This window comes from Eucyclogobius newberryi, unplaced genomic scaffold (genome assembly GCF_026437365.1).
Source record: "Eucyclogobius newberryi isolate DKJ021-1_F unplaced genomic scaffold, fEucNew1.0.hap1 SCAF_9, whole genome shotgun sequence".
Taxonomy (NCBI): domain Eukaryota; kingdom Metazoa; phylum Chordata; class Actinopteri; order Gobiiformes; family Gobiidae; genus Eucyclogobius; species Eucyclogobius newberryi.
Genome location: NW_027316532.1, coordinates 22,017,396 through 22,037,424, shown reverse-complemented (window position 1 = coordinate 22,037,424; position 20,029 = coordinate 22,017,396). Strand labels below are relative to the sequence as shown.

The window sequence follows — 20,029 nt, the reverse complement described above, 5'->3', positions numbered from 1 at the left end:
CAACTCCACAAACTCCAGAGGTAGAGGAAGTGCAAATTCTTCTTCTGCGTCACTTAGAGCCTAGAGCGCCCTCTTGCTGTTGCCAGTGTGAAAATAACAAATAATATCACACATAAGTCGCTCTGGAGTACAAGTCGCACCCCCGGCCAAAACTATGAAAAAAGGTGCGACTTACAGTTCGGAAAATACGATACTTGTTTGTTCTACCTTCAGGTCTAACCCTGTTTCTGTCTAGACAAGCTCACGTCTATCTATTCTATGTGTAAATGTGAGACGTGTCATTTAAAAACGTGTGTCACTATTGCATAAAAGGTACTGCAACTAACCATTAGAAATCAATTGAGTGATTATTTTTGGATTAGTCGACCAGTCAAATGATTATTTCTACTGTATATGTAAAACAAAAAACATTTTAACCTGATGAAGATTATATAATGCTAACTATGGCTTCCAGATACTGACTTTGAAATTGTTATGTAACACTTTTTGTGACGTTCCAAGTGGCTGGTTCGTGCCTGAAACTGTAATGACGCTCTTCAACTGTACTTTTGACAAGCAATTAGTAATATCCAGATCAACATTCAATCATTTCAAATCGCCAATGATCCGCTCGGGGCTTTTTAATTCAGCTAATACAGGCGGTGGTGGAGAGATTAGACTTTGGAGGAAGAAATTTGACATTTTGTCCCTAACTAAAAGTCTTTATAGTTTATGTTTAGTAAATTAATATTGAGCCCAAATGTGTTTCTTTCTAATAACACAAAATAAAATCTAATTGGGATCACTCAATATGATGAACAGGTTTCACGTGTCAAGCATCACAAGCGTTTTTTGAACACTGCATGAACCAACTACACCGGTTTGTTCAGAGAAATACTCAAACTATGAATATTATATGAATGCATGTCATACTTATGCTGTCTTCTTGCCTAGAGGCTTAGATTGAGGGAATATTGCCTCACAAAGCTGGTGAATTTATGAATGGCAGTAAATCAATGTGAGTGACTGTGTTAATTTGCATGTGTGAAAGTCGTTAACAGCTTCTCAGAGACAATAGAAAAAAATATATTTTCAGCTGTTAAACAACATCTTGAAAATGCTTTAATTACAAATGCAACCAATGAAATATTATATTACAATCTCATGTTTGTGTATCATGTCAATATTTCTACATCATTAAAGATGCAGTGTGTAACTTTTCATTTTAATTGCATTAAATGTATTTGTTTTGCATTTATTCACTTCAGATGTTTGTACTGATGAAAACACCTTGACAAACAATCTTATTGTGGGCAATTCTGCCTCTCCACGACTTTATTGCAATTGACAATAAAGGAATATCTTATCTTTATTGTTGCAATTATTAAACCACAAAGAGTGCAGTTCAGTTGAGGTAACAGAACATGCTCCGCAAACAACAAAATGCCTGTTTTAAAAATAAAAAATACCAACAGTAAAGGATAAACCTCCAGAAAATGCTCCTGGATGTGTGTTAAATATTCTGTCACTTCTTAATCCTGATTTTATAAAGATGTAACTTCAAATTTAATTGCAACCAAAATAGTTTTTTCCTTGGTGAATTGTTATCAGTGAACTGTATTGGTCCAGTAACACTTCTGTTATTGTCCTGTTACTGTCCTGTTAATGTCCTGTTACTGTACTTTTACTATCCTGTTGCAGTCTTGTTACTGTCCTTTTATTGTCCTGTTACTGTCCTGCTGTAACTGTCCTTCATTGTCCTGTAACTGTCCTGTTACTGTCCTATAACTGTCCCGTTACGGTCATGTAACTGCCCTGTTACTCTCCTATTAATGTCCTGTTGTTGTCCTGTTACTGTCTTATTACTGTCCTGTTACTGACTTATTACTGTCCTGTTGTCGTCCTGTTACTGTCTTATTACTGTCCTGTTACTGTCTTATTACTGTCCTGTTGCTGTCTTATTACTGTCCTGTTACTGTCTTATTACTGTCCTGTTACTGTCTTATTACTGTCCTGTTACTGTCCTGTTGTTGTCCTGTTACTGTCTTATTACTGTCCTGTTACTGTCCTGTTGTCGTCCTGTTACTGTCCTGTTACTGTCTTATTACTGTCCTGTTACTGTCCTGTTGTCGTCCTGTTACTGTCCTGTTGTTGTCCTGTTACTGTCTTATTACTGTCCTGTTACTGTCCTGTTGTCGTCCTGTTACTGTCCTGTTACTGTCTTATTACTGTCCTGTTACTGTCCTGTTGTCGTCCTGTTACTGTCTTATTACTGTCCCGTTACTGTCCTGTTACTGTCCTGTTACTGTCCTGTTACTGTCCTGCTGTTTCCTGTTCAGTCCTCCATAATTCTAACGTGAGAAAGGATAATTGAAGGATAATTCGGGTCATCAAATCCTCGGGTTGCATTTCATGCCAAATAGAATATTACTTTTATAGTTACTTATAACACAATAGCCACCAAAAATAGTCATAAAATTACCAAAATAGTCTTAGAGAGATATGAAAAACAAAAATGGAAAATATATAAATAAAGTGAGATAAAACAACACTAAAATAGACCCCAAAAGTGGGTCACATCTTGTGAAATAGACTTTAAAGAGACTTAAAAGAACGCGTATAAAAGGAGTATAAAAAGAACTGTCACAATAATACATTTAAGCTTCACTGAGAAGAAACACCAGGATTCTGTTCTTGTGATTCTGATGTTTTCCATTATTATTGCATTACCACGACAACTATTAAGTCCTTATTTTCCATTAATTCATAGACTCTAATACGCAACATTACGCTCCTTTATGAGCTTTATGAAATAAAACTGCCTGGATTAAGAGTTGAGGCAGGGATTCCCATGTGGTAACACTTGGCCCTCAGGGGCCGGTGAAGGGTGCTGACATTTGTTTAGTTAGATTTTTGACTTCCAAAGGGTCACAACCAAACCAGTCCATTCCCTTAATAGCAACGATAACTGAAGACAATTTAACTATACATTTCTTTGCAATACATCATTAGGTGTTATAGGTGATTATTATTATTATCATCCATATGATGATTCTGATGAGTATTATGATCATATTATCATCCCTATGATTAACATTATTATTTTTGATAACTGAATAAACTTGACATCCCTAGTCTACGTCTGTATTCTGCAAAGTCAAATGCACATTTTTGACCCATATTTCAGAACAGTTTCTCACATTTCTCAGTAGAAGTAAACCATTTCAACACTTCCACAAATCACAGATGAGTCAGCCACAGATCACGAGTATAAAACACGACTGACAGTCAAGTGCATGAAACAACTAAGACAAGACTGACAGTCAGGTGCTTAAAACAACTAAGACAAGACTGACAGTCAGGTGCTTAAAACAACTATTGCGCAGTGTTCACTTTGATTTGCTCCTGTTTGAGCTTGTTGCACGTATAGGCTTGTTATTTCAATTTGGAGAAGAGTCTTTTTACGCAGAAGTGTTGTGTAATCATCAGTGTACGTGACCAGAACAGGCCTGGTGGGGGAGCTAAGATTTGTATGTCATGCAAAGCTGACCTGATCCTGCCTCACAGGAGTGTGTTTTGGTCACTGAGGTCTGGACTCGGATTTGAATGTTTCCGTGACTTCATCTACACAATAAAGAAATAAGTCAATTGTCTTTTTTTGTGCAGTAAAGTCTATCTGTATCACCATAAATGTATTAGATACAGACAGGTTAATATTATTCAAATGCTTAGGTGTGCACACTGTCTGTGTGAAGAGCTCATAAACAGTGGAGGAACATCTCTCTCTAGTGACACTTAAAAGCCACTACACAGACCTGAACCAATCGATGTGCCGTGATTTGTTTTCTGTTCAGTAAAGCCTAATGGGATTTTCCCCTTTGTCTGAATGTTTTACTTTCTTCTTTTTTATTTCCTATTTACTTGCTGGTAATGGTAGATTTTTATCACTCTGAAACACTGGTTATATATAACCAAAAATAACCATATCAGAACCACGTATTGTGCATAGTGAAGAAACCTTACGCATATATTTTCATTTTATTCATTTTATTCATTTTATTCATTTTATTCATTTTATTCATTTTATTTATATTTACTTGATTTATTAATTTTATTATTTATTATTCATTATTTTATTATAATGTATCTACATTTTGATTGTGTCCCCATTTAGATGTTATGTAGGCTCTACATGGAGCCCGTGGACAAACCCACTTAGGGCCCATATTAGAAGCCCACGTAAGCCCATATAGGGAGCCACAAGGGGCCCAGTGTTTAAGGTTGGCTGGATTTGCTATTTCTACTCCTCTGCTGTTCTTGAACTTTGCGTTGCAACACTTGAATGTGCAAACTGTGTGACAAATAAAGGTTCTTCTGCACCTACAGCATGTGCAGTTTAATCAATCAAAAACACATCTCATTTTGTGTGGGCGTTAAGAAACAGATTTCAGGTGAATAAATGTTTTAGCAGTGAGTATTTTCAGCCTCTATTTATATATCGGCTCAAAAAATATTTTGCTTAGAGGTTGTATAACAGTGTGTCATTTTGATCAGCCTGCACCATGATCTATGTAGTGTAATATAATGTGCAGCTCATAGGATTGTGCCAAGTTGTAGGCCTTAAACTTTATTATTTTAGTAACACACACTTACATTTGTATTTGCAGACCTTTGCCTGACCATCAGCTCAGGCTCACCTTAAATCAGGGGTGTCCAAACTTTTTTCACCTTTACGGACCACAGACAATCCGCATTTGGCCCCCGGGCACTAGTTTGGACATGCCTGCCTTAAATGACGCTTTCTGGATCGTTTAATCTTGTAGCTTCATAGTGCTGCCTGTAGGTGGCCGTAGAGAGCTTACTTTCAACTTGAAACAGAACTTTGCTTGAGTAGATTCTGCAGCTTGTTCTTTTAAAACAACTGAGAGCAACTACTTAGTCAGTGATGTTTGATTTTTAACACAGTCTTTGTCCACTGCAGGATTACATTTCTGGTTTAAGGGTCCACCACCTGCTTGTCTCCATGGAGATGCTTTGCCCGGAATATTCCACTGTATGGCATTAAAGTGATCCATCTCCCGTTACCTCAGAAATACCTTGGAAAAACATGAATTCTCACTGTGAGCGCGCTCGCCTCTCCACAGAGCTAACCTGTAACTTGGTACCCGCATGTCTCCGTGGAGATGAGTTTAATGCCATACCGTGGAACATTGCACGCAAAGCAACGGCATCTCTGGATAGGGACGAGCACGTGGCGGAACGTCTGCGCGAGAAAAGTGACGTAAATGACGTAACTGACGCAACAGACGCAACTGACGTGACAAGCGTAGCGTGGATGGTGCTGTCGGTGTTATTGTGTTATTTTATTGTGTTAGGGGGCAAAAAGTGTGGGCATTTTTCTTTTTCAATATTTCAAAATTAAACAAATACAACACAGAGCAAGACACGTGACACAGAGAGTAAGAAATGCAGTGAAATAAAAGCATCCAGTTAAATGAAAAAGGAAATATTGTCCAGTAGAGGAGTCCTCAGTCTGTCATTGGTGTTTTTTGAAGGTGGGATTGTTAGAAACCTGAGCCACAGGAACATTATGACGTGTTTGGGGGGAAAAGATTCCTCACAAGTTATGATCTAGTGAGGAATGTTGCAGGTTTACGTCGTCGTCCCTTGTCCCAGAGCGCTAATTGGCCCCTCTGTCCACCACACGGCTTTAATCACGTCAACAAACTCCAGATGCGTGCCGCTGCGTGTCGTAAATGTAAGAAGTTTGCAACGTTGAGTGATTTGCAGAATTCATTTCAAAGCGTGTGGTGAAGTCCCAAAAAGAGAAAGAAGAAAGAAAGAAAAGCGGCTGCGGTCCAATCAACGCCGCGCTCCGGTCTGCGCCTTGGAGGCAGTTGTGCGCGTCCCCAGCTGAGAGGTGGTCTTTGTGTGACAGAGCAGCTGAACGAGGTGGGCCTGACTCTGCACAAAAAAAAAACAAAAAAAAAACCCCTCTGCTCACACCGGGACACGGCTCAGAGCTGCGAGGACCCCACACTTCTCCGGGACCTCTCCACACGCGATCCACGCTCTTACAGGCGCGCGCGCACTTGAGTTGCGTGAGTTATTCTGCGTGTTCTCCATGGTCCTCCAGCCTCCAGCGCGAGATTCCTCTTGAAAGTCTTTAAAAGAAGAAAGCACTTTACTCTCCAAGTGTGAAGTGTGCACATTTATATATATTTAGTTGGAGTTATGGGCACTGCGCTGGCGTGGCTGTGCGTCGCCCTGTCAGTGCCACTCGTCGCGGGGCAGGACGCAGCGGCCCAGGAGGACAGCGTCCCGGAGGGAGCATCCACGCTGGCCTTCGTGTTCGACGTGACCGGCTCCATGTACGACGACCTGGTCCAAGTCATCGAGGGCGCGTCCAAGATCCTGGAGACGTCCCTGAACCGACCCAAGCGGCCCCTGTACAACTTTGCCCTGGTGCCTTTCCACGACCCAGGTAATTAAACATAAGACTCTGCAGTTGTTGTTTTTTTGTGTGTAGCTTTTATTGATTGCTTTCCACACGTTTTCCAACCACCAACACCCGACTCCCTGTTGGTTACGAAAGTACACAGAAACGTGAGAAATGTGGTAGTTTGCTCACGGTCCGCCCTTTGAGTGCCTCTGCGCGCCTCACACCTCCGGGAGCCCGGGAGAGAGGCGCGGCGGAGCTGCAGATGTTCAGCCCGGCGCGCTCACTATCATTAGCATTCCGCCCTCACTGAGCTGCGTGTCTGTACCATGAAGCTGCTCCTGCTGCTCCTGCTTCTGCTCCTGCTCCTGCTTCTGCTCCTGCTGCTGCTCCTGCTGCTCCTGCTCCTGCTTCTGCTCCTGCTGCTGCTCCTGCTCCTGCTCCTGCTCCTGCTCCTGCTTCTGCTCCTGCTGCTGCTGCTCCTGCTCCTGCTGCTGCTGCTCCTGCTGCTGCTGCTCCTGCTCCTGCTGCTGCTCCTGCTGCTGCTGCTCCTGCTCCTGCTTCTGCTGCTGCTCCTGCTCCTGCTCCTGCTTCTGCTGCTGCTCCTGCTCCTGCTGCTGCTGCTCCTGCTCCAGCTCCTGCTCCTGCTCCTGCTGCTGCTCCTGCTCCTGCTGCTCCTGCTCCTGCTGCTGCTGCTGCTGCTGCTGCTCCTGCTCCTGCTCCTGCTTCTGCTCCTGCTGCTGCTCCTGCTGCTGCTGCTCCTGCTCCTGCTGCTGCTGCTCCTGCTCCTGCTCCTGCTCCTGCTTCTGCTCCTGCTGCTGCTCCTGCTGCTGCTGCTCCTGCTCCTGCTCCTGCTGCTGCTGCTGCTCCTGCTGCTGCTGCTCCTGCTGCTGCTCCTGCTGCTGCTACTGCTCCTGCTCCTGCTGCTGGAGGAGGATCATTATCATCATCCTCTGCTGCTCTCTCATTGCGCGTGCCTAATGTCTGGATGCAGTGCAGATGTTTGAGAGGGACGCGCGGCTTTGTAGGTCAAGGTGTTATGCATTTTACTGTCAATGCAAAGGTTTGATTCAGACATGTCCAAACTACGGCCCGGCTTCCTGCTAAGTTGGACCAAACAACAAAGAGTAGTACTTTTTTACTGTAAAATTGGAAATATTCAAGCATTTTTATGATATACCACCCTAATAATGCTCCAAGACTTATTAAAGGTGTTCCTAGACTTATTATAGCTTATCAACTGCAAAATTTCAAATGATCCACGTTGTCAATTGATAAATTCAACATTGTCGGGTTGTGTGTGGCCCTCTGCTCGATAGAGGATTCAAAATATGGCCCTCAGTGAAACATGTTTGGACACCCCTGGTTTAATTGAAAGAAAAATCCAAAATCTGACTATATTACTTTATTTGCAATGTCCATTTAGACCTAATTCAACAAAAAAAATATTTTTGAAGAAGTAGATTCAGTAGTTCCATTATGTGCACGGCTTGTGGTATGCAGTGTGGGCAAAAAGTGTAATCAAGTAATAGAAATAAAAGAAGTACATGAGAGCGGTCCAAGAAATTAAAAGTTTAAAAAAAAGGTATTTTGAGGAAGTAGACTATGAGGAACTGTCTGGGTAACATCTGTTTGTAATTAGTAAGTAAAGAAATGTGTAATTGGAAAGACAAAACGTTAAGTAATGCACAAAATGTGATCTGGAGCGACTGCAAAAATGAGAAAAACTAAATCATATCTGAAGGAAATAAATGTTCGGTTCATTTAATATGAACGACATAATGTTTTTGTAAGACTTACTCACAGTGGCAAGAGAAACGTGAACTTTCACAGAAGTACAATTATGAAAAAGTTACTTAGGCAAAAATAACTTGTTTACAGTTCTGAGTCAAAGTGTAGATCCTGTAGTTTATGTTTTTGCAATAATTATATTTCGTTCCCTTTTGTCCTGGATTGAGCCCAGAATTGTCCTGGTGTAGACTTGGTTTGGTCTTGTTCTAGTCCTGGTTTAGCCCTGGTGTAGTCCAAGTTTAGTCTGGGTTTTGTCCCAGTTTAACCCATATTTTTGACCATTTAATACCTTATTTTCCAGACAAACAGGTTCTGGAATATTACCTCCAGCTCCATTCGTTTTTTTCCCTGCATTAAAAGTACCTTAAACCCCACGCAGTATGTTTACGACCTCCCTGTTGTCATGGGTTCACTTCCCGACCTCCACCGATTGCCGAATGTCCCTAGCCTCGCTCTCCCATGTCATGCAACAGCCGTTCTGTCCAACAAAGCCCTCCGGACGGATGATCTCAAACAGGAGATTTGAGGAAGAAAAGTGTGCATGTTTTTTCAGTGGTTGCACATTTGAACTTGAAGCGGAGCGTTCGAGTGCTCGGGGAGGTGAAGATGCCTGTTCCAGATGCTCGTTCTCATCGCCCTGAAACCCTGCGAGCTCCACATAGTTCCCCAGCGCGGTCGAAAAAGAGCCGTGCCCAGAACAACAATTGGACGGGCTTGATGAAGTGTCCTCGCGTGAACCTGTGCGACGGAGGGAGATGGACGCGTCGCGTTTGGGGAAAGTCTTCGGCGTTTTCCCTGTCGCCGGCGCGTGACGTTTCCGTTGGCTTCTTAAAAGTGTTTACGAGGATGTCAGAGCGTGTCCTCCAGAAGCCCCGGGGTGGATCGGCTCGGAAGCACGGAGGGGGAAGAAGTGCATCGATTTGAAATATCGTCAAAGAAAAAGCTCTCGACGTGTTGAATTAGGAAAAGCGATTACAACGTTAACTTACTTATATAATGTTCTATCATCGTTAGCACTACAGCTACTACTACTCTTACGTCTACCAACTCCATCATATCTGGAAATCCTTTAAGAGCTCATGATCTGGATTGTTACTTTAGTTACTTTAGGCTCACGTTTGGATAATATCAGTGCATCACACGTATTATTCTGCGATATATCTCTATTTTTTAAACACAAATACATTTTAACACCAGTATTTCTTCTCTGTTGAACCACAATCCTCAACAATATGGAATATCGGAATCCAAAACACCATTTTAAACCCATTTTAATCATCAAAACAGTGAATACGTCAATGTATTGCAAAAAATACTCGTGGCAATAGAGCGATGCTGCAGCCAAAGAGATCTATATTGTAACACCATATCAAGTATCACGGTGTATCTTTATATCAATACTTTAGCACATCCATATTTCCTATTCTACTATTATCATTACTACTACTTCTTCTGCTACTTCTACTTTTACCCTCACCATGTTTAACCGCTTGATCATATCTACTCGAGCGGATACAGATGGTGTAGAATCCAGAGAAACCGATGGAAAATCATTTTGGGCCATTTTCTTTTTCTGCACAAACCTAATATAGAACTTTACATTTCGTGCACAGTCTTTACACTAAAGCGTTATGTGTCGTTTTTTGACGGCAGAACTAAATATCGGCCTGTGCTGGAGAATTAAGGCCGACAACCAATAAGCTAAGAAGTGCAAAGATCGGGTTACCGTATTCTCCGTACTATAAGGCGCACTGTCAATGAATGGTTTATTTTAGATCATTTTTCATATATTTTTCAGACTATGAGGCGCATTAAGCGAAACAAAACGTGCACCACACAAAATCGCTTTGAGGTCAGTGAGCACAACTAGAAAAAAAACATATATAAGTCGCACCGGATTACAAGGCGCATTGAGCGAAACAAAACATGCACCACACAAAATCGCTTCAAGGTCAGTAAGCACGACCAGAATTAAACCATATATAAGTCGCACTGGATTATAAAGTCGTTTTTTGAGTGCGCTTTATAGTGTGGAAAATACGGTATACATACATACATGAACTAATATCGTCATTACTACCTCTACCATGTCAACCAATATCTAGAAATACTTTGTTTATTCAATGTTACCCAAGTTATTTGAATACACGACTGAAAACAGAGTGTAAACGTGGACAGGCAGAGGTGGCCTGAATCTTCTCAAACGTTGTCCCGGCCTCTGCTCCTTTCCTCCCCCTCCACATGCATAACACTGTCATGTTTTGATAGGTTTTTTATTTAGCCCTCGGTTCTTCCGTCCTGCTCGTCCTCCTCCATCCGACACGGCGCGATAAACCCGGTCCCTCCTGTTTGCGTTGGCCGCCTTTGAATCGGCTCTTCCCCGCTTATTGACGCTGCGGTCCGGCTCGGTAAACATCAGAGTGTGGGTCTGTGTGCGCAGCGAGAGTGTCGGGGTCAAGCCTGTGTGGGAAGATCAGTCAGGAAGCCCACCCACCCGCCCTCCTCCTCTTTGGATACACTTCACGGGTCGTTTTTTTTTTTTTTTACTGAGGAGCCGGGCCTGTGCGTTTAGGATCCTGGTTAGAAAACACGCAAATAAACCGCTGCCCCCGCGCTCATTAACGCTTCAGACAATGGTTAGTTTTGTGTGTCGCAGCAGAGACTTTGGAACAACACCCCGAACCATCTAGGACCTTCTTCTTGGTTGGACTGGATGTTGTTGTGATGTGGTTGGATTTATGAGTGGATTTTTACAGCTGCATAAAGTATATTTCATAACAGCCACAAAGCGCAAGTCGCGCTCGCCGTTCAAGTGACTTTGTTATCGTTTTTGCCTGGAAGTTTTCGTAGTGTGGCATTAAGTGTACTATAAGTCACACCTTTTTTCATAGTTTGGGCCGGGGTGCGACTTACTTATATTTATACTTATATACTTATACTCCGGAGCAACTTATACGTGATATTATTTGTTATTTTCACACTTGCAACCGCATTTCATACTCCAGTGTGACTTATATATGTATTTTTCTTCTCTATTATGCATTTTTTGGCTGGTGCGACTTATACTCCGGAAAATACAGTATGTATATTAAGAGTCAGTCATGTAAGCTACAGGTCAGATCTGTGGAGAGGCGACCACGCTGACAGTTGCGAATGCATGTTTTTCGAGGTTTTATGAGCCAATAACAACAGTCTGTAATTGTATGAATGCAAATATCAGCTTAAAGTCACGTTGTGGAACATTCAGGGGAAACTGATGGACAGTGATGGGAAGAATACTTTAAAAATGTACTTAGTTGCAGACTATTTGATGAATACCTGCTTTAAAATGTGTTTTGTAATGTACATTTCTATACATAGTCCATTCAGAGTACTATACAGTATTCCCAATACTTAGAATACTTTTACATTGAGTTGCGTTGTACTATATTGTAAAAACATAAGATCAAAAACTGTTACTCAAAATTAGTATTCCAATAAATGTATTTAGGTCTTTAGCTACTTCCCAATTCTGTACATGGAGTAGTAGTGCACCTTTAAGTTACCAAAGCATGTACATCATGATCATGTGTTTTGGGACTGCCTTATGTTCATAAAAATTGGACATTGACATTCCATAGGATGTAAAAACTATGCTTCGAGGACATAAAACACCAACAATGGGAATGATTGATGGATACGTGGAATGTACTTTCATTAATAATAAGGACATGGACGACAGGGATGGAGTCGACTGTCAAGGACTGGACTGAAATGAATATACAAAATGGAAAAATTTACTTTTACATCGCACTTATGGACAGTTTTGTCAGACACTGGAACATTTGCCTGACTTTTCATTTATGTATTTGTTGTTTGTTTAGTTCTGTTTGTTGAAGACTGAAGAACAAAAAAAAAGGTTCTAAAACATGTTGTGATAGTGTACGTTGAAGACTCTGTGTCCAAACCGGCAGCAGTCAGGACGTCCCGGGCTGGTTCTTGTAAAGAGCGCCCCCGCTGGGAGAGGAGTGTTTGTGGATGTGTTCTGTACATGTTACTGTGAAGGTTTAATTGGCTGAGGGTGAGATGGGTCAGAGCCCACAGCCCCCAGGCGCCTCCTGGAATCCCCTAAACCCACAATCACCCACGGTCACATTTCAGGAGGCTCAAAGGACTGGAACTCCATGTTTTTGTCCACGTTAGGGACAAAACATTGTGGTAAAAGGTCTAATTAGAATGTTTTCATTATGATTAGCTTCAGTTCTGTTCAATCTAAGTTCATTTTAAACATACCTATTAAAAGAATCCCACATACATTTCAGGAGTCTAAACTACAGGGTTAGAAGGACTTATGCACAATAAAACAGATTATTGTACAACTTTGATTTGATGGTCAAGGGAACTTATTTATGTTGAAGCCATTCAAGTAGATTTGTATTGTCTAAGGCCAGAACTGCTATTTTAAAATCAGGTTAAGGTTAAGGTTAAGGTTAAGGTTAAGGTTAAGGTTAAGGTTAAGGTACATTTTTGATATTGCACACACATTATTGAAAATACAGCAAATAAACAGCTTGAAACTTCATGCATTTTGCATGTCAGTCATGGAATAGTACTCTTACATCGGACTGGATACTGTTCTAAGGTTAAACTACAACCGGTGCCTAGAAAATGTTGCTACGATTAAGAAAAGCCTTAGCTAACTCTTTTGTTTAAGGCATTTAAATCCACTTTTCAGTCATGTACTCATTCACAGACAATTTAACTGTGCGTGTGGCCTTTGTGTGACTAACAATAACTCCAACAATGTCAGAAGTGGGAAAGAGTGTAGGAAAAGCCTTAGCAACACTTGAGGTCAATGGCTTTTTGAGTCTTTTGTCCAACACGAAAAGCTTCTACTTCACACATCCAAACCAAGGCCAGACGTCTTTGTGTGCTCCTGCTTTCCACTGTCTTTAGAAAAAGAAAGAAAAGGCGTGTCTTAAATGCAGGGCTATATTCAAATCCATAACATGTACCGGTAGTTGTCATAAACACTTTTACATGATTTAAGTGCTGGTCACTAAGCAGGCCACATCCATTGTTCTGTTTATTATCTATTATGATAAATGTGCTTTTTATGGATGAATGTGTTGTGTCCCGCTTTGTTCTGGCACTCTGTCTGCAAACAAAGACCCTGACGGATAAATAAAGTGATTTAAATGGATTTGAGTGCCGAGAAGTGTTATTCAGATAACTATAGCATAAAGAACATGCTAACAAGTTTACCAAAGCATCAGTTTTACCCCAAATCACTAAATCCATTGAATTCTTCTTCCTCTGTGTCACTTCTAAACAACTCCACAAACTCCAGAGGTAGAGGAAGTGCAGATTCTTCTTCTGCGTCGCTTAGAGTTTAGAGCGCCCTCTTGTGGTCGTCAGTGTGAAAATAATCTACATGTGAAATTGCAGTTGCCAGTGTGAAAATGACAAATAATATCACATATAAGTCGCTCCGGAGTATAAGTCGCGGCCAAAACTATGCGAAAAGGTGCGATTTATATTCTGGAAAACACGGTAGTAACACTGAAGCATCAAAAGTTGAATTCGCTTGCGTACATTTTTGATTAATTTGATAAAATTGACAGAAAAATATCAGTTGAAAGTCGGTTAAAAGAGACGTTCCGATACACCCGTGTCACCAGCCTTTTGTCGGCGCGTTCATTTACGCATTTTCCCGTTGTCTCTCTTCTCGTCTTGTCTTTGTGTGTCCTAAACACTCCGCCCGCCCGAGATTACAAGGAGGCTGCGTTTAGCTGGACACAAATAATGATGCTATTAGACAGGAATGCCGAAGCACGAAAGGTGGAGGGGGGGAATTACAGGAGGAAGAAGAGCGCGAGGCAGACTACAATGTACTGTCTGTGCATTTCAAGCGCTAATGGACCCACCCAGGAATATTAAAACGGCCTGTAATCTGGAGCATTGTCCGAGCGACGCCCACGCTTGCCCCAAGGCGCTCTCGGACAAACGGCGGCTTCCATTTCGACTTTGTAATCTTTGCTTTTTTTGGGTGATCTCTGTCATCAAGAAATACCTCGGGGGACACTTCTCGGTCGCTTTGCCGACGCGTTTGTTTGTGTTTCGTAGCTTCAGGGATTTGGCTAAAGAGCGGCGAGGCGGGAAGATGACACCTCGTTGCGTAATCTCACCCATTAAAGAGGGATTTGTCAAACGATTGTGCCTGGAGCTGGAGTTTTCCTGCAGACCGGGGATGGATCATGACGTCTTCTAACGACCGTTGTCCTGCGTTGACTTTTAACCGTCTGCCCCTTGTCCCGTCCCCTCTAACCGCTGCGTTTGGACTCGGGTCAGATGGCGTGCTTCTGACAAAGATGAAAACATGTTACTTTTCGAAAAGACGAAATAAGAATGTGTTTAAAATCCAGAGAAACCGATGTCCGATAAGCCAATTTTTATATTTTTCTCCTCCAAATTATGTCATTTTAATTTACTAGAAAATCTCTCACAGCCCTGTTTTACTGCACACTGGATACAAAAGCAATGTACCGTATTTTCCGGAGTATAAATCGCACCAGCTAAAAAATGCATAATAGAAAAGAAAAAAACATACATAAGTCGCATTTTCTGATAAAATCCAAGACCAAGAACAAACATTTCATCTTGAAATGCAGTTTAAAATAATAACAGATTAGAGAACATGGTGAATAGGTGTACGTATGCTAACGCTAACACCTTCAGCTACATGACGCACAGACAGAACTGTGGTAAGTGTCTGGTATGTTAACGTAACATATTAACAGTTATTCAGATAACTATAGCATAAAGAACATGCTAACAAGTTTACCAAAGCATCAGATTTACCCCAAATCACTAAATCCATTGAATTCTTCTTCCTCTGTGTCACTTCTAAACAACTCCACAAACTCCAGAGGAAGAGGAAGTGCAGATTCTAGAGCCTAGAGCGCCATCTTTCAATTCAATTCAATTTATTTTTGTAATGCCCAAAATTTGCGGTCGACAGTGTGAAAATAACAAATAATATTACATATAAGTCGCTCTGGAGTATAAGTCCAGCCAAAACTATGGAAAAAGGTACAACTTATAGTTGGTAGTATACGGTATACGGTATACTATATATACGGTAGTCCCATTTTGTGTAGTTCCCTCTTCCCACTGAGTGTTAAATCAAAGCTTTATATGTATTCTTTAGGCTTCTGTTTCGGAGATTTCAGGTCAATAGCCAATACGCCCAAAAGTACTAATATTAGCCTGATAATATACTGTATATGGATATTTGCTCATAGTAACACAGGGAAGCATTCTTAGCAGCAAGTGTGTGTTTTGCTCCAAATGTGCCGAGTGTGAAGTCCATGCCAGCTTGTGTTTTGGCCACGTTTGTTACATTCAAAGTGCCACTGTACCCTGACGATGACGACAGTAACGATGAATTATTCTTGACATAAATCCCCATTCAAGTTGCTTGTTAGAGGAATGTTTCAGTGCATGTCTGGGGCGTGTTTGAGCGGCTCGGGGTCCGTGACATGTTTACTCGACTTATCTCTAACTCTTACCATGTGTCCACCACCACAGCAGCAGCAGCAGAAGTCGGTCAGTGCAGAGTCTGAGCACCAGGGGCTCGTCAGGTGATTTTGATCATCGCTGCTACTGCTCAGGTTTTACCCATAGTGCATTGCTAACAGTCGTGTGGTCAAACCTGATTTTAAATATGAAGGACATGTTGGAACCACAAGTGTAATAAAAACAGTAATACAGTATTTGTAGACAATAGAATAAACATTTCAAGCCAAAATATTAGTACTTTGTTAATATTTGCGTGTGAGCTTTTACTAGTGCTGATATTCATGGGTTTCAGAGTAATGACAAATTAGAACTGTTGCCATAGAAATGAACCTTTCAAAAACAAAACGTTCCATCTTTTGAATGGAAAAAAGTCCATAGAATGTCACCTTTTTAACAGGAAACTGAAACTCATGAATACATTTAGATAATAAGACCAAAATATTCAAGAATTGTCAAATTTCTGTACTTTTTCAAATGAGTATCTAGTTCCGATACTAGTTTAAGTATCAATTAGTATCAGGGCTCTGTGTAAACCCTGCGATGATCTGGCCCCTGTCCAGGGTGTGCCCCGCCCAAGGCCCAAAGTCACTGGGACGAGCGGTAGAAGATGACTGAATAGTATCAGGGCATAGACGTTTAACCCTAATTGAGACCAGGATTTGAGAACAGAATTAGCAAGAAATTCCCAGTGTAATTTTTCAGTTGTTATTGACTTAATTTATGCCTCTACAACGTTTGGCAACTAAAGCGAGAATATAAGTGGACTCTTTCCAGTCTGGATGCCAACTCCACCAGCTGCAGCGCCACAGTGCACAGTATAATGGTTATTACTATGTCAGCAGGTTACAGCTTTATTACCTTGAATAACAAACAGCAGTTTTACTCCTCCACACTTTACAAGGGCTTTCCTCAAAACTAACGCCGGGCTAAAACTGCACGCGGCGCTGCTCCAGTGCAGTGCCCCCAGGCATGCTGTATAAACAAGAGGAGCTCAGATCACACAGTGCGGTGGTGCCGGCGGTGGTGCCGGCGGTGGTGCCGGCGGTGGTGTTTCAATGGCCACGCCAGCGCCGCTCCAGCGCTGCTGTGAATAGGTAGTTGGCTTGGTGTCTAGACTCTTTCTTCTGGATTGTGAACGCTCTGATAATTCGTCCTGGACGTCATTTTTAATACAAACCTTTTCCACGGCTCATAGAGAAAGACCACCCACTTCTGTTATTGCTCAACAATTAGTCCTTTTGGATTACATGTCGATTTCTAGACAATAAGAAAAAATCCCAAGTAAAGTGATAGTTTGACAGACCAATATTTTGATTAGCCGGTGTATATCGGGCCAATATTTGCACTTAGATATTTTCTTCAGGTTGACCACCAACCAAAACACATTGTTGAAGCGGCCCTCTAAAAATCCTTGATGTAGATGTCGGTGTAATCCCTCATTCGTCCAGGCGTGTTCCATAGTAGAAAAAGCTTCAGTTGTAGTCATCTGGACTCAGTTTGAAAAAGTAGACGTTTCGACTCTCATCCAAGAGTCATTGTCAATAACAGAATTTAGGTCGAGAACTCCAATATTAATACTGTTCTGTGGTAAGACCCGCCCATTGGGAGGAGCCTTCCTGAAGTAGAAAGAGTTGTTGGTTTCAACAGAAACTCCCCCCTTGTATCTACCGAGCTAGCCTATTCAGAATCTTAATGGGCTGTTAAAACCTCTTTGTCTTAGTGAGACCCTGGCTCAACCACCCTGAGTACCTGATTAGCATTTGAATGCCCTGGTGTTTCGTCGAAACAGCCTCTACACAAGAGGCTTTATCAGCACAGAAGAAATACTAGTTCAGGTCCACAGAGTGCCGTGCATCTCCATCTTGAAGCCTCTAATCACTCGTTTGAAGACGGTGAGGTGAAGGTTTTAAGCAGGGAGAAAAGATGGTTTGAAAGAGGAGTCAAGGAAGCTATTTTTGTTAAAAAAGAAAGACCTTCTTTAAACAGAAATGGAGGGCTTAGGTTTAATCTTCCTGTTATCTATAATGGGTTACTGAACCCCTGGAAAGGTAAAGGACATTCAAATGCTAATCAGGTACTCAGGGTGGTTGAGCCAGGGTCTCACTAAGACAAAGAGGTTTTAACAGCCCATTAAGATTCTGAATAGGCTAGCTCGGTAGATACAAGGGGGGAGTTTCTGTTGAAACCAACAACTCTTTCTACTTCAGGAAGGCTCCTCCCAATGGGCGGGTCTTACCACAGAACAGTATTAATATCGGAGTTCTCGACCTAAATTCTGTTATTGACAATGACTCTTGGATGAGAGTCGAAACGTCTACTTTTTCAAACTGAGTCCAGATGACTACAACTGAAGCTTTTTCTACCTTGATGTAGATATTGTAGATTATGTTGTTGTTGTAATGTTCTTAGAGCAGTGCCCTCAATATACTGTAACTGAGTTTCAAATTAAATAATTTTGTGAAAAAGATCCAAATTGACCCCATACCTGCCTCAAATGATCCAAAGTGCATCCCAGCAGTGAGCTACTCTGGATTCTTTAAATCTGTGTCAGCCATTAAAAAACTTCTATCGGCTTTCAAAAGGTCTTCTGGACGAGGTTTATGGGTGAAGATGTTTCACCTCATGCAAAAGGCCATTCTGAAGACAACCTGGTGTGAGGACTTCAGAGGTCAAATGTTACTCCAAGAAAACCTTTTTTACTCTGAAAAACTCCTGATTGACTGAGAAACTACATTGTCACTGTGTGAAGTGTTCAGGCCTTTTTCTTGTAAACTCACAAAGCAGTTTCCCTCTCGACCTGCTCATGCTCGAGCGTCTTCTTTGAGTCCTTGTCTAACGTGTCTCCGCCTTGGTGATGCATAGGGTGCCACAGAACACTTTGCACCACTTCAGGAGGTCAGTGAAAGATAAATGAACATCTCATACTCTGAGACTGGTTTAGTGGATTTATTACTGCCCGACCCTGAGTCCTCATTTACTGTGGATGGATCAGTGATGTCATCTGAAGGAAGAATGCGCCATGTAATCCTTTTCTTATGTGTTCACAGTGGCATTTGTGGGAAGATTTTACAATTTACTCAAAGAAAACAGTTGTGAACTTGTGATACATGTACAGTATGTGACAACTGGAAATCACAGGGTCCCATTCGATACGTGGCTCACAATATTAGAAATATGTCGGTGTGATCCCTCATTCGTCCAGAAGTGTTCCATTGTAGAAAAAGATTCAGTTGTATCATCTGGACTGTCTTTTTTGTGAAAAAACTAAGCGTTTCGACTCTCATCCAAGAGTCATTCTCAATCTGCGACTCAAGGCCGGGAAATCAGATATTTATCCCACTCAGAGTAGGCCCTGCCCACCGGGCGGGACCTCCTAATGAAGGATGTTTTTGGTTTCACTAGAAACTAACCCTCTTTGTTTACTATCAAACTAGCCTCTTTGTTTACTATCAGCCCTTTAAGGGATCATCTCAAAATGGGTTGAAGCTGAAAAGACTTAATATTTTTTCTCACTCTCTCATCTCAATGTGGTCATCTCACAGTTTGGGTTGAATGGGATGTGCCGTAGGGCCCCTAGGGCCCGTGGACCATGTGGATTGAGTAAACAAACATGCGAGACAGGTGACATTATTTGGAGAGTTCATAACTTCTAAATATAAACTTACCAAAGGATGTTCAGGGATGTTCACTAGAGGTGAGCAGGGTCTATCAAGCTACTATCGTTTTATCAACGCGTAAAAATGTTTTGTGAAGCCAGTCTTAAGTATTTTGGGGGGGGGGGGCTAAAAATTAAGTCTTTTCAGCTTCAACCCATTTTGAGATGATCCCTTAATGGGCTATCAGCCTCCTATTGTAACCTGGCTTACTCTCTCTCCTCCCCGAGTAACTGATTAGCATCCGAATACCCTGGGCGTTTGAATCCCTGGAGAGGAAGACTCCCAGGGCATTCGGATGCTAATCAGTTACTCAGATACAAATGATCCTAACGAGCTTTTATGTCGGACAAATAAACAGTTTTGGAGTGTTTTATGTGTTATGCCTTTTCCAATCATAAGTGTGAGATTATGATTGTTTCCTTTGCCAAAATAATGTTTTTTATGACCTGACGCACTGGCCCTTTGATAATTAAACCTCGACATGCGCATTAGGTTTACAAAATACTCATATTTTTAACGTGTCTACTGTTTGATGCAGGTTTGTGTTCAGACTTGAGATGAGCGTTGTTTGTATTGTGACGCTCATGTTTCCAATCACGCTCTT

At 41.7% G+C, this 20,029-nt stretch overlaps 1 protein-coding gene across 1 annotated transcript in view; it reads left to right on the top strand.

Moving 5' to 3' along the window:
* The first annotated feature begins 6,213 nt into the window (after positions 1-6,213).
* hmcn1 (hemicentin 1) overlaps positions 6,214-20,029 on the top strand; it is a 117,801-nt gene continuing 103,985 nt past the window's right edge. The window contains exon 1 of the mRNA XM_072439080.1: positions 6,214-6,463. Coding sequence (XP_072295181.1) covers positions 6,214-6,463 — 250 coding nt within the window. The remainder of the gene's footprint in view (positions 6,464-20,029) is intronic.